This window comes from Anabrus simplex, chromosome 6, assembly GCF_040414725.1.
Source record: "Anabrus simplex isolate iqAnaSimp1 chromosome 6, ASM4041472v1, whole genome shotgun sequence".
In the NCBI taxonomy this organism is placed as follows: domain Eukaryota; kingdom Metazoa; phylum Arthropoda; class Insecta; order Orthoptera; family Tettigoniidae; genus Anabrus; species Anabrus simplex.
This window is the reverse complement of record NC_090270.1, coordinates 345348033-345360263: the sequence shown is the minus strand read 5'-3', so window position 1 is coordinate 345360263 and position 12231 is coordinate 345348033. Positions and strand designations below refer to the sequence as shown.

The following is a 12231-nucleotide window of genomic DNA, read 5'->3' as shown; positions in this document are numbered from 1 at the left end:
AAGTGATGATTATAAATGCTTAGAGCAAGACTTGCAATTGTTAGAAAATTAAGTTCAACCTCAGATGAAACTAGATATTGTACTGTTCCATGAAGTAAAAGGCAGCAAAATACATTAGAATTTAGCCCTCTCATTGATTACATTCAGCACTTCAAAGTATATCTCAAATGGAAGCACTAATCAGAAAGAATTTTCTATTCCTATGGCAAAATTAATTGGATCCTATTGTTCAACATGATCTCTAATTTCTCTACCACAATGGACCCGTGCCAACTTTCAACATTTCCTTTAGTCTGTAAGATCTTAAAATTGTACATTCTAAATCGCTGGCTGCCCACATATGAGTGAGCTGAAGATGACTGGAACCCATGCTTGATCCACTTGAGGCTGCTATAACCACTTGAAAACAGAAAAGCTAGTCATGTTGCTGGTACTGAAGGAATGTGACAGGTGAGGCTTTCCTGAGAACAAAAGACTCCTCTAAAGAAAATATATATCCTTTTCAATTCTTATCAAATTATGTTAAGGCAAGGCAGGTTAGTCTATATAAGAACTCCCAAAAAGTGCTGAGGGATACTTTCACCTTAAAGATATCATAAGTCAGGACAGGAGAGCTTTATTTTCAAGCAGTTTCACTGGACGATCTCGATATATACGAGTACATGAATTAACTCGATATGTTACATGTGTGAATATTCCTGATCTGACCTTTCCATTTCAAGTACAATGAATGTCGTTTAAAATGGTCAGTCACCCAATGATTGTCACAATATTACATAACGTGTATTTCACTTGAAATTTAAAACTCTCATCAACTTACTAAACAGAGGTAAAATATTTGGACAAACTCTTTGCTTTAGAATGGCAGATATGAGGTTTGCCTGTACTCTTACGGACCGAGTTTAGAATTCTAACTGCCGACAATGATAAGGTCATTAACGCTGAATTGTCAGAAAAATATAATGACACAGAGCTTTCCTGCTTTGTTAAAAGTCACATACTGTAATGCATGGACTATGGGGGTCTCTGAATTGGTGCTTGCCATATAGGAAATAGAAGCGATGTTCATTACAGTATTCTGGAATTTTGATCAACTAAACACATGTATTCAGACCAGCGTTAGGAGTCCATCAACAGGTGTCTTCATTGAGCCTGATGATTCCCCACTTCAGCATCTTCATGAAATGCTCTAGAAGTAAACCTATTACAGCTATGTTCTGTGGAAATATGTGCCTTCCCATCAATGATGCCAATGGCCGTAGCCGTGTTGAAACACCGGATCCAGTGAGATCTCCGAAGTTAAGCAACATTGGGCATGGTCAGGAGTTGGATGGGTTGCCACACGCTGTTGGTGGGGGGTAAGGGAATGGAGGAGCGGAAAGGAACTGGCCACCCTACCGTACGTAAACTCTGGCTCAGGAGCACCTCTACGGAGGTTCGGACCTGCCTTTGGGCAGAATAACCCTTACCTACCCCATCAGTGACGGATAGCTCACCTGGCAATAATCAATAAAATATAGGGGAAAATAATGTGTGATTTAGTGTTTGAGCTGCAATCAGAAGTTGTCCAGGACTTTTAAAACTTTTCCTGAAGTTGATCCACAGGAATTCCTTCCAGTTGGTGAATATTTTTAAATTACTCACATTTGCAAAAGAAGAACAAGGGGACGCCAACAAGCAATCCCTCCTCAATATCCAGTTGAACGATAGAACCAATATGATTCAGTACGTCAGCGACTTTTGAGGATTAATAATCTCTGATGGGTAGTATAATCACTTACAGGCTGTTGTGGGACTCCATCATCTAAGTCCTTATTAGTTCTTAACTGGAAAGGAGCATGAAAACATTAAAAAAATATTAAACCAGCTACAACTTGGTCGGAGAGCGAGGAAATTGCATGCTGCCATCAAGAAATTACAGTCTCACATTTTAAACATTGTTTCCCAAATTCCAACAATGTAAAGTGTATTGTACTTAAAAGCTATTAGACATAATATAACATTTTACTGAATTTGAAACAAGCATGTTTGCAAATATTTTACTCAGGAATTCACATTTGTTGGGGCAGTAGCTTTAGGAACCAAACATACTGGGAAGAATGGATTCAGAAAGTGTCTGTTAATCAGAGATGGCCTGTCATCTGAGAACGAGGACAACTTTTCCACCAGCTGCATTATGCAATTCATCATCTAAACCTCAGGCAGAACATCTATGTTGAATATCCGTTTGTGAAACCTGCAGTATTCTGAATAGTGATTTGAAAGATCCATAATGGGAGAAAATCAAAGGATATTTCACTAGGCTTGGATTTTAATCTAGTCTAATGTAACTGAACACCAAGGAAATATGAGAGAATACCTAGCTGATGATGATGATGATCACCGGGCGAGTTGGCCATGCAGTTAGGGGTGCGCAGCTGTGAGCTTGCATCCGGGAGATAGTGGGTTCGAACCTCACTGTCGGTAGCCCTGAAGATGGTTTTCCGTGTTTTCCCATTTTCACACCAGGCAAATGCTGGGGCTGTACCTTAATTAAGGCCGTGGCCGCTTCCTTCCCACTCCTAGGCCTTTCCTATCCCATCATCGCCATAAGACCTATCTGTGTCGGTGCGACGTAAAGCCACTAGTAAAAAAAAATTGATGATGATGATGATGATGATGATGATGATGATGATGATGATGATGACAATCTTCATCGTCAACATACACAAAATCATAAGATTCACATGTCTGTACATTCATTATATGAGCAAAATTTCTTTATAATTATTGGTTTCATCTAAAGAATTTTTCCTTTTGGTCTCTGCCTGTCTGGTTATCAATCTGATTTTGTTCTGAAAGCAGTAAAACTGCTGGACGTATTTCAACCAAAGTACGTAATTGGAATCCACTCATTCAGGATAGAGTTGTCAGGTGTATATGCCATCGAGGTTAACATATGGAATTAAGGATTATAGGAAGATTATTCTCAAATATCTTCATTAACATTAGATCTATCAAAAGACTCTATGTAACATATGCTTAAGAATAGGTTATTTCCGTTCATTTATGACATAGTTCGTATTTATCGTACGGCAGATAATAATAGAGATGCTTACAAAAAACTGGATTTTTAGTCAAGTCCCATGAGACACTTGGTTCATGTCACTTCAAGATGTATTAATGGGAAGAGCAAAAGAGCCATTTTATTCTTTTCGATAGAGCGGATAATAAGGTAAGTCTTCAGTCACAGCCTCGCCCAGACAAACAATAGTATGCAACTGAGAAACAGGTAGAATTTTGCACAACTTCAGACCAGAAATTGTCCTCATTCTGTCTCGACTTTGTTCAGCTTTATCGTACTTCATGTTACTGCCACGTGCTTTCACAGACAACAGTTTAACTTATTGTATTAAACATGTGAATAGAGACCTATAATTTTGCATAAATTCATGAAGGAAACATGTAATCCATTGTAAATTCCCATGAAGAATGGTACAAATGCTAGTATATATATATTTATACCGTACCGTAGGTATTTGCTCAGAGGAGAATTTCAAATCCTTCTCATATGTGTGTACAAATATATTGGTCCTGTTTATCTCACCATTTTTTTTTTTTTCAGGTGATTATTCCCAATGAAATACAAGACTCCATGAGATCTTTTGGCTATTCTGTGTCAATTCAAGAAATAATCAAATCAGAAAGGCTGGTATACAAGACATGTAAATTCACTGTAAGTAGTGATATGTCATAAGAATACTACAAATACTATATTCCTTGAATACATACTCAGAAAATCAATTCAGACCCTAATATTAGTAAAATACAATGGTTATTGCAATATATTTCAAAGTTCTGTAATTTTTAGCTTGTTTGTCAGAACATTTTATTTATTATTACCAGTAGTAATCATATTCCCTACAGATGTCAGGTGAGGCAAGATGATGAATATGTTAATAGTTATCTCTGTGTTATATATAAAAACTACAAGTAATGTAAAGGAAAAATCAGATGCAAGTCAAGTCATGTATAAAAAGATAGGAACATTCAAAGGAATGCATAGGATAAATCATTAGGAATTGACTCCTAAAGAAAATTATTTTTCCAACTTTCAATACACTGTTAAAAAAGATTTGACACTATTCATAAATAATGAAAATATATTTTGTAACACCAGAACATGTTTCAGTTCCTGTTGGACCATCATCAGGTGGCTAACAATTGAATTAACAAGAGACATTCTAAAACATTACTTAGAGAAATATGATACATAAAAGAGATGGTGTGTTGTGAAAAACAAAAGTACATTAAAATATGTCACGATGATTTTATTAAGTCCACATGTTGTGAATATTAATGCTAAATACACACTGTGTAGTTACATATGTAAAAATGAAGTCATCTTGTTACATTCTTATTATCATTCTTATTCTTATTCTTATTCTTATTATCATGTTAAAAGGAATTGTTTTAGTTCTTGTTAAGAGAATTTTGATTTCTACCCTGTTATGTGTTTGTAGTGGTTGGTATCATGACAGCCCTCCCTGAAGTTTTGTTTCTAAAATATGACAGTCGTGAAGTGCGCAAGGTGAATTTTTTTTTTATGTCTGTTGGAAGTTTTGTAAAAAAAACGGTGTTAGAAAATATTCCTGTGCAATACATTATTTCCTTATAGATTAAGCTCCAAATTTATTATTACAGAACATTTTCTGGCAACCGTGACAGGAGATAGTTAAGATGGAGGAACTTAAACAGTATAATAAGGAAAGATCACAAATACGTAGACTATTTACGAGAGCACATGGCAAGTTTCAAACCAAAATATATGAAGCAGTCGTAGATGCGGAAGAAATGTTGACATACTTCCGTATTTTAGAAGATAAGGCAATGCGGATGTTATCTTTGGATGAAAGGGTTCAAGCACTTAGGGGTGTCAAAGAAACGACAGAAAACGACGACGCCAAGGAATTCGACACGGCAGAAACGTACCGGGAGGGAAGTGGCTACAAGCTAAGGTTAGGTTCAAAAATAATTTTCAAGTGAATTTATCTGTTGGTGGAGGTGAAGCCTTAGTGAGTGGAATCAGCGGTAAGGCTTTTTGCTTATGATGTTATTCTCTATAAAGTAATAACTAAGTTACAAGATTGTGAGCAACTGCAACGTGACCTCGATAATGTTGTGAGATGGACAGCAGGCAATGGGTGAGATGGATAGGAGGCAGTGGTATGTTGATAAACGGGGTTGAAAGTCAGGTTGTGAGTTTCACAAATAGGAAAAGTCCTCTCAGTTTTAATTACTGCATTGATGTGGTGAAAGTTCCTTTTGGGTATCATTGTAAATATCTAGGTGTTAATATAAGGAAAGATCTTCATTGGGGTAATCGCATAACTGGGATTGTAAATAAAGTGTACAGATCACTGCACATGGTTATGAGGGTGTTTAGGGGTTGTAGTAAGGATGTAAAGGAGAGGGCATATAAGTCTCTGGTAAGACCCCAACGAGCGTATGGTTCCAGTGTATGGGAACCTTACCAGGATTATCTGATTCAAGAACTGGAAAAAATCCAAAGAAAAGCAGCTCGATTTGTTCTCGGTGATTTCCGACAAAAGAGTAGCGTTACAAAAATGTTGTAAAGTTTGGGCTGGGAAGAATTGGGAGAAAGAGGAAGAGCTGCTCGACTAAGTGGTTTGTTACATGTTATAATTCTCATGTTAGGTCCGTATTGAAATGTACGTAAATACAAAGTATGTTACAAGTGTTTATTTATATATCCACCTATTCAGTACAAAGAGATCTTTTTAGAAATTAAATATTATTATAAAATGTTAAGGGACATGTTTCGCCCATATTAAGGGCATCATCAGCCTCAAATTCAAACCTGTATGGTGAAAAATCAGGATCCTGATTGCTCTTACAAGCCATAAAAAGAGGATATCATTATAGGTGTCAGTCTAAACATACAAAATATTAGAATGTCCTTGGCTAAAATTGCAGTATCAAGCTGCATGTCATAAGTTCACATGAATATACTTTCCGGAGCGTTGAAAAACTTGTTGGGGTAGGGCAGTAAACAGCTCAGTCTTTATAATAAAACAGAAATGTGCCTCCTTGAAGATGATAAGAAAAAGCAAAGCTGATACACTGTTACAGATGTCAATATCGTATGTTGTGATAAGACAACAGATCTCTTAAATGGCTGTTCAGCTGCCTATAGTCTATTTAACTGGCTGAAGGAGTGAAAGTCGAATGTGTTATGATAAGATAACAGTCTTCCTTACATAATTGTGGGAGTAAGGAAAAAGCATTCGGTTGTCTATCGATGTATTTATCTTATTTGAAGGACGAAAGTCGAAGGTTTATCGACGTTGATAGAGCTCTTTGGTGTGAAGTCTGTAACAAGAGGAGAGTGAATGCTTAGGAAGGTATTTTTGAAGAGAAAGTGGGTTTAAAGAAAGGTAAAACATGGAAAATGTATAAAAACACTTACCCTTTCGTCTGTGAAGATGTAAGTCAGTTATGGAAAGGTTAGTTGAAGAAAAATAACGTTATGTGTAGGTTCATTTATTTCTTTGACTGTTAATGCAGTTGCTATGGTAGCGTTGAATGACTGACATTTGTACTTCTGGTATTGTATCGATGTGAGATTGGCGGAGGAGGGTGTGGTTGAGGGGATTTACATGGTCGGACAGGGAGGGAGTCGTGTTGGGTTGCGGGAGAATTGTGGGGGCGGGCATGAAGGGAGTCAAGTTAGTTAAAGTAGTGGAGGTTCTAGAAGATGTTAACTTAAGATTTTTAAGAATGTAGTTATGTTTTGAATTTAGAGTTTGCAATAATTTGGGTAAACTTTCGTATAATGGATTCTTGACTTCAATTAAATCATTGAGGTTTAGATTTTTGTTGTAGTGTTGGTCCAAAAATATATAGATGGTTTCAAGTTCATTCATCAACTTTCCTTTGTCTACTCTTTTAATAATTGTGAGGTCTCTTTCTATTGTTGTGAAGTGATGTCCTGTTTCTTTCATATGGGAGCTCATTGCTGAAAATTTATTGTGCTTAATGGCATTATAGTGTTCTAAGTACCTAGTTTGAAAACTCCGGCCTGTTTGACCAATATAAGAGGCGTTGCATTGCGTGCATGTGAGCCTGTATATGCCTGATCCTGAGTAAATGTTTTTGCTTGAATTGACTGTGTTGTGATTAAAAAATAATTTTTGGTTAGTGTTTGTTGTTCTAAAAGCTATGCTGGTATTTTTGTTTTTTATTGGGTTCAAGATCTGGTGAACATTTGGATTGTTGTAGGTGAAGGTAACGAATTTGGATTTTGTGGGTTTGTCAGGGATGAGGTTTGTTGTTAATTTGAATTTGACCTTATTTATTAAACGGTTAATCATTTCAGGTTTATATCCATTGATTTTTGCTAAATCCTTTATATAATTTAGTTCTGTTTGAAGGTTCTTGGGTGTGAGAGGGATTTTTAAAGCTCTGTAAATTAAACTGTGAAATGTGGCCAATTTATGGGAGTTAGGATGTAAAGAAGTACTTTTGATTGTTAATGGGGTGTGAGTAGGTTTTCTGTAAATTTTAAAATCGAAGTTGCCATTAATATGAGTTACAGTGAGATCTAGGAAATTTAAGGATCCACTGACTTCATCTTCCTTGGTGAATTTAATATTTTGGTCTAGGTTGTTTAAATAATTTAAAATATTGGTACTGTTATTGAGATCTTTATTGATTATTACGAATGTGTCGTCTACATACCTAAGCCATAAGCTAAGGCCTTTTATTTTATTTATTATTTTATGATGTTCTAAAGAATCTAAATAGATGTCAGCTAAGATGCCTGATAAGGGATCACCCATAGCTAGGCCATCTTGGTGGTAAATTTTACCATTAAAGGTGAAATAGTTGTTTTTTAGCACAAAATTTAGGATATTTATGAATTCTTCTAACTCAAGCTTGCTGAGGTTGCTGTGTTTTGCGAGGTTGTCTTTGATAATATTCACAGTTTCCTTTGTTGGTACATTAGAATACATATTAGTAATGTCAAAAGAGCACATAATGTGATTTGGTAGTAAGGTGAATTTTTTTTTAATTTCGCAGAAGTCTATTGAATTTTTTAAGGGGGATTTATTGTTGAACGTGTAATGTCTTTTTAGAAAATAGTGGATATATTTTGAGGTTTTATATGTCGGACTACTTCTACAGTTGATGATTGGGCGTATGGGTGTGTTTTTCTTATGTAATTTAGGCAATGCTCTGGCTGTGGGGGTTTTAGGGTTCATAAGGATTAGTTTTTGCTGTTCTTGTTCATTTAGTAAATATGTGGAATTCTTTAATAGTGTTTTTAAATTTCGTTGGATTCTTATTGTGGGGTCTTTATTGACTATTGTGAAAGTTTCATTTGTGAAAAATTCTTCTGTTTTTTCAATGTAATCTTTCTTATCTATTAAAACAGTAGTCCCTCCTTTATCGGCTTTAGTTACTATTATGTTGTTATCTTTTACTTTGTTTTTTACCTCTTTAATTAATTTTGAATGATTGAGAATAGCGTCTTTATTTAAACCTTCAATTAGTGTTGGAAGTTTCTTTTTTATCTCGTATCTAGTGTCATTTTGTAATTCATGAGGAAGTTTTGAAATATTCGTCTCGACTTCTGCAATGGTGGTGATAACATCGTTTTCTCTTTGTGTACTAGGCCAATTGTGTTTTAAACCTTTACCTAAAAGTTCCATTTCTTTTTCTGAGAAGCTTGTGTTCGTCAAGTTAACTACGGCGGGAGAGTTGTTGAAAGAAGGAACTCTTTTCTTTAAGTGTATGGGTGCTTGTAGCTGATTTTCTTTTAAGTGAGCCAGTTTTTTATCTAATGTGAATTGTTTTCTGCTTAGTATATCATTTAATTTATAATCGACATGTAACTGAAACGAATTCCATTCTATAGGGTTCACATATTGGGACACCGATAAGTGTAGCTTGTACAGTTGTAAGTTTAAGAGTGACTTCTTCTTATAGAAAGTTTTTATTTCGTCCTTAAGCCAGATTTCATTAGTTTTGTTTTGGGTTTTTAATAAGTTACGAGCCGATAAGTTTCTCCTTTGGACATGTCTTAAGAATCTTGGTACAAGTTTTAGTCTCAGACATTCTTTTAGGAAAGCTATGTCTTTACTTAAACTGCTAATCTTAACCTTCAGGTTGAGAAATTTGTTTAGCATATAATAGGCCTGGTTGGCTTTTACATTACATGTTATAATTCTCATGTTAGGTCCGTATTGAAATGTACGTAAATACAAAGTATGTTACAAGTGTTTATTTATATATCCACCTATTCAATACAAAGAGATCTTTTTAGAAATTAAATATTATTATAAAATATTAAGGGACATGTTTCGCCCATATTAAGGGCATCATCAGCCTCAAATTCAAACCTGTATGGTGAAAAATCAGGATCCTGATTGCTCTTACAAGCCATAAAAAGAGGATATCATTATAGGTGTCAGTCTAAACATACAAAATATTAGAATGTCCTTGGCTAAAATTGCAGTATCAAGCTGCATGTCATAAGTTCACATGAATATACTTTCCGGAGCGTTGAAAAACTTGTTGGGGTAGGGCAGTAAACAGCTCAGTCTTTATAATAAAACAGAAATGTGCCTCCTTGAAGATGATAAGAAAAAGCAAAGCTGATACACTGTTACAGATGTCAATATCATATTTTGTGATAAGACAACAGATCTCTTAAATGGCTGTTCAGCTGCCTATAGTCTATTTAACTGGCTGAAGGAGTGAAAGTCGAATGTGTTATGATAAGATAACAGTCTTCCTTACATAATTGTGGGAGTAAGGAAAAAGCATTCGGTTGTCTATAGGCAGCTGAACAGCCATTTAAGAGATCTGTTGTCTTATCACAACATACGATATTGACATCTGTAACAGTGTATCAGCTTTGCTTTTTCTTATCATCTTCAAGGAGGCACATTTCTGTTTTATTATAAAGACTGAGCTGTTTACTGCCCTACCCCAACAAGTTTTTCAACGCTCCGGAAAGTATATTCATGTGAACTTATGACATGCAGCTTGATACTGCAATTTTAGCCAAGGACATTCTAATATTTTGTATGTTTAGACTGACACCTATAATGATATCCTCTTTTTATGGCTTGTAAGAGCAATCAGGATCCTGATTTTTCACCATACAGGTTTGAATTTGAGGCTGATGATGCCCTTAATATGGGCGAAACATGTCCCTTAACATTTTATAATAATATTTAATTTCTAAAAAGATCTCTTTGTATTGAATAGGTGGATATATAAATAAACACTTGTAACATACTTTGTATTTACGTACATTTCAATACGGACCTAACATGAGAATTATAACATGTAATGTAAAAGCCAACCAGGCCTATTATATGCTAAACAAATTTCTCAACCTGAAGGTTAAGATTAGCAGTTTAAGTAAAGACATAGCTTTCCTAAAAGAATGTCTGAGACTAAAACTTGTACCAAGATTCTTAAGACATGTCCAAAGGAGAAACTTATCGGCTCGTAACTTATTAAAAACCCAAAACAAAACTAATGAAATCTGGCTTAAGGACGAAATAAAAACTTTCTATAAGAAGAAGTCACTCTTAAACTTACAACTGTACAAGCTACACTTATCGGTGTCCCAATATGTGAACCCTATAGAATGGAATTCGTTTCAGTTACATGTCGATTATAAATTAAATGATATACTAAGCAGAAAACAATTCACATTAGATAAAAAACTGGCTCACTTAAAAGAAAATCAGCTACAAGCACCCATACACTTAAAGAAAAGAGTTCCTTCTTTCAACAACTCTCCCGCCGTAGTTAACTTGACGAACACAAGCTTCTCAGAAAAAGAAATGGAACTTTTAGGTAAAGGTTTAAAACACAATTGGCCTAGTACACAAAGAGAAAACGATGTTATCACCACCATTGCAGAAGTCGAGACGAATATTTCAAAACTTCCTCATGAATTACAAAATGACACTAGATACGAGATAAAAAAGAAACTTCCAACACTAATTGAAGGTTTAAATAAAGACGCTATTCTCAATCATTCAAAATTAATTAAAGAGGTAAAAAACAAAGTAAAAGATAACAACATAATAGTAACTAAAGCCGATAAAGGAGGGACTACTGTTTTAATAGATAAGAAAGATTACATTGAAAAAACAGAAGAATTTTTCACAAATGAAACTTTCACAATAGTCAATAAAGACCCCACAATAAGAATCCAACGAAATTTAAAAACACTATTAAAGAATTCCACATTTTTACTAAATGAACAAGAACAGCAAAAACTAATCCTTATGAACCCTAAAACCCCCACAGCCAGAGCATTGCCTAAATTACATAAGAAAAACACACCCATACGCCCAATCATCAACTGTAGAAGTAGTCCGACATATAAAACCTCAAAATATATCCACTATTTTCTAAAAAGACATTACACGTTCAACAATAAATCCCCCTTAAAAAATTCAATAGACTTCTGCGAAATTAAAAAAAAATTCACCTTACTACCAAATCACATTATGTGCTCTTTTGACATTACTAATATGTATTCTAATGTACCAACAAAGGAAACTGTGAATATTATCAAAGACAACCTCGCAAAACACAGCAACCTCAGCAAGCTTGAGTTAGAAGAATTCATAAATATCCTAAATTTTGTGCTAAAAAACAACTATTTCACCTTTAATGGTAAAATTTACCACCAAGATGGCCTAGCTATGGGTGATCCCTTATCAGGCATCTTAGCTGACATCTATTTAGATTCTTTAGAACATCATAAAATAATAAATAAAATAAAAGGCCTTAGCTTATGGCTTAGGTATGTAGACGACACATTCGTAATAATCAATAAAGATCTCAATAACAGTACCAATATTTTAAATTATTTAAACAACCTAGACCAAAATATTAAATTCACCAAGGAAGATGAAGTCAGTGGATCCTTAAATTTCCTAGATCTCACTGTAACTCATATTAATGGCAACTTCGATTTTAAAATTTACAGAAAACCTACTCACACCCCATTAACAATCAAAAGTACTTCTTTACATCCTAACTCCCATAAATTGGCCACATTTCACAGTTTAATTTACAGAGCTTTAAAAATCCCTCTCACACCCAAGAACCTTCAAACAGAACTAAATTATATAAAGGATTTAGCAAAAATCAATGGATATAAACCTGAAATGATTAACCGTTTAATAAATAAGG

The 12231-nt window shown here is 34.8% G+C and overlaps 1 protein-coding gene across 5 annotated transcripts in view; it reads left to right on the top strand.

Annotated features, from left to right (window-relative positions):
* Nucleotides 1-12231, top strand: part of LOC136875367 (cyclin N-terminal domain-containing protein 1) — a 265579-nt gene that overhangs the window by 136188 nt on the left and 117160 nt on the right. For all 5 annotated transcript variants that reach the window (XM_067148918.2, XM_067148920.2, XM_067148922.2 and 2 more), the window contains exon 4: nt 3605-3715. In XM_067148918.2, the coding sequence (XP_067005019.2) occupies nt 3605-3715 (111 nt within the window). The remainder of the gene's footprint in view (nt 1-3604; nt 3716-12231) is intronic.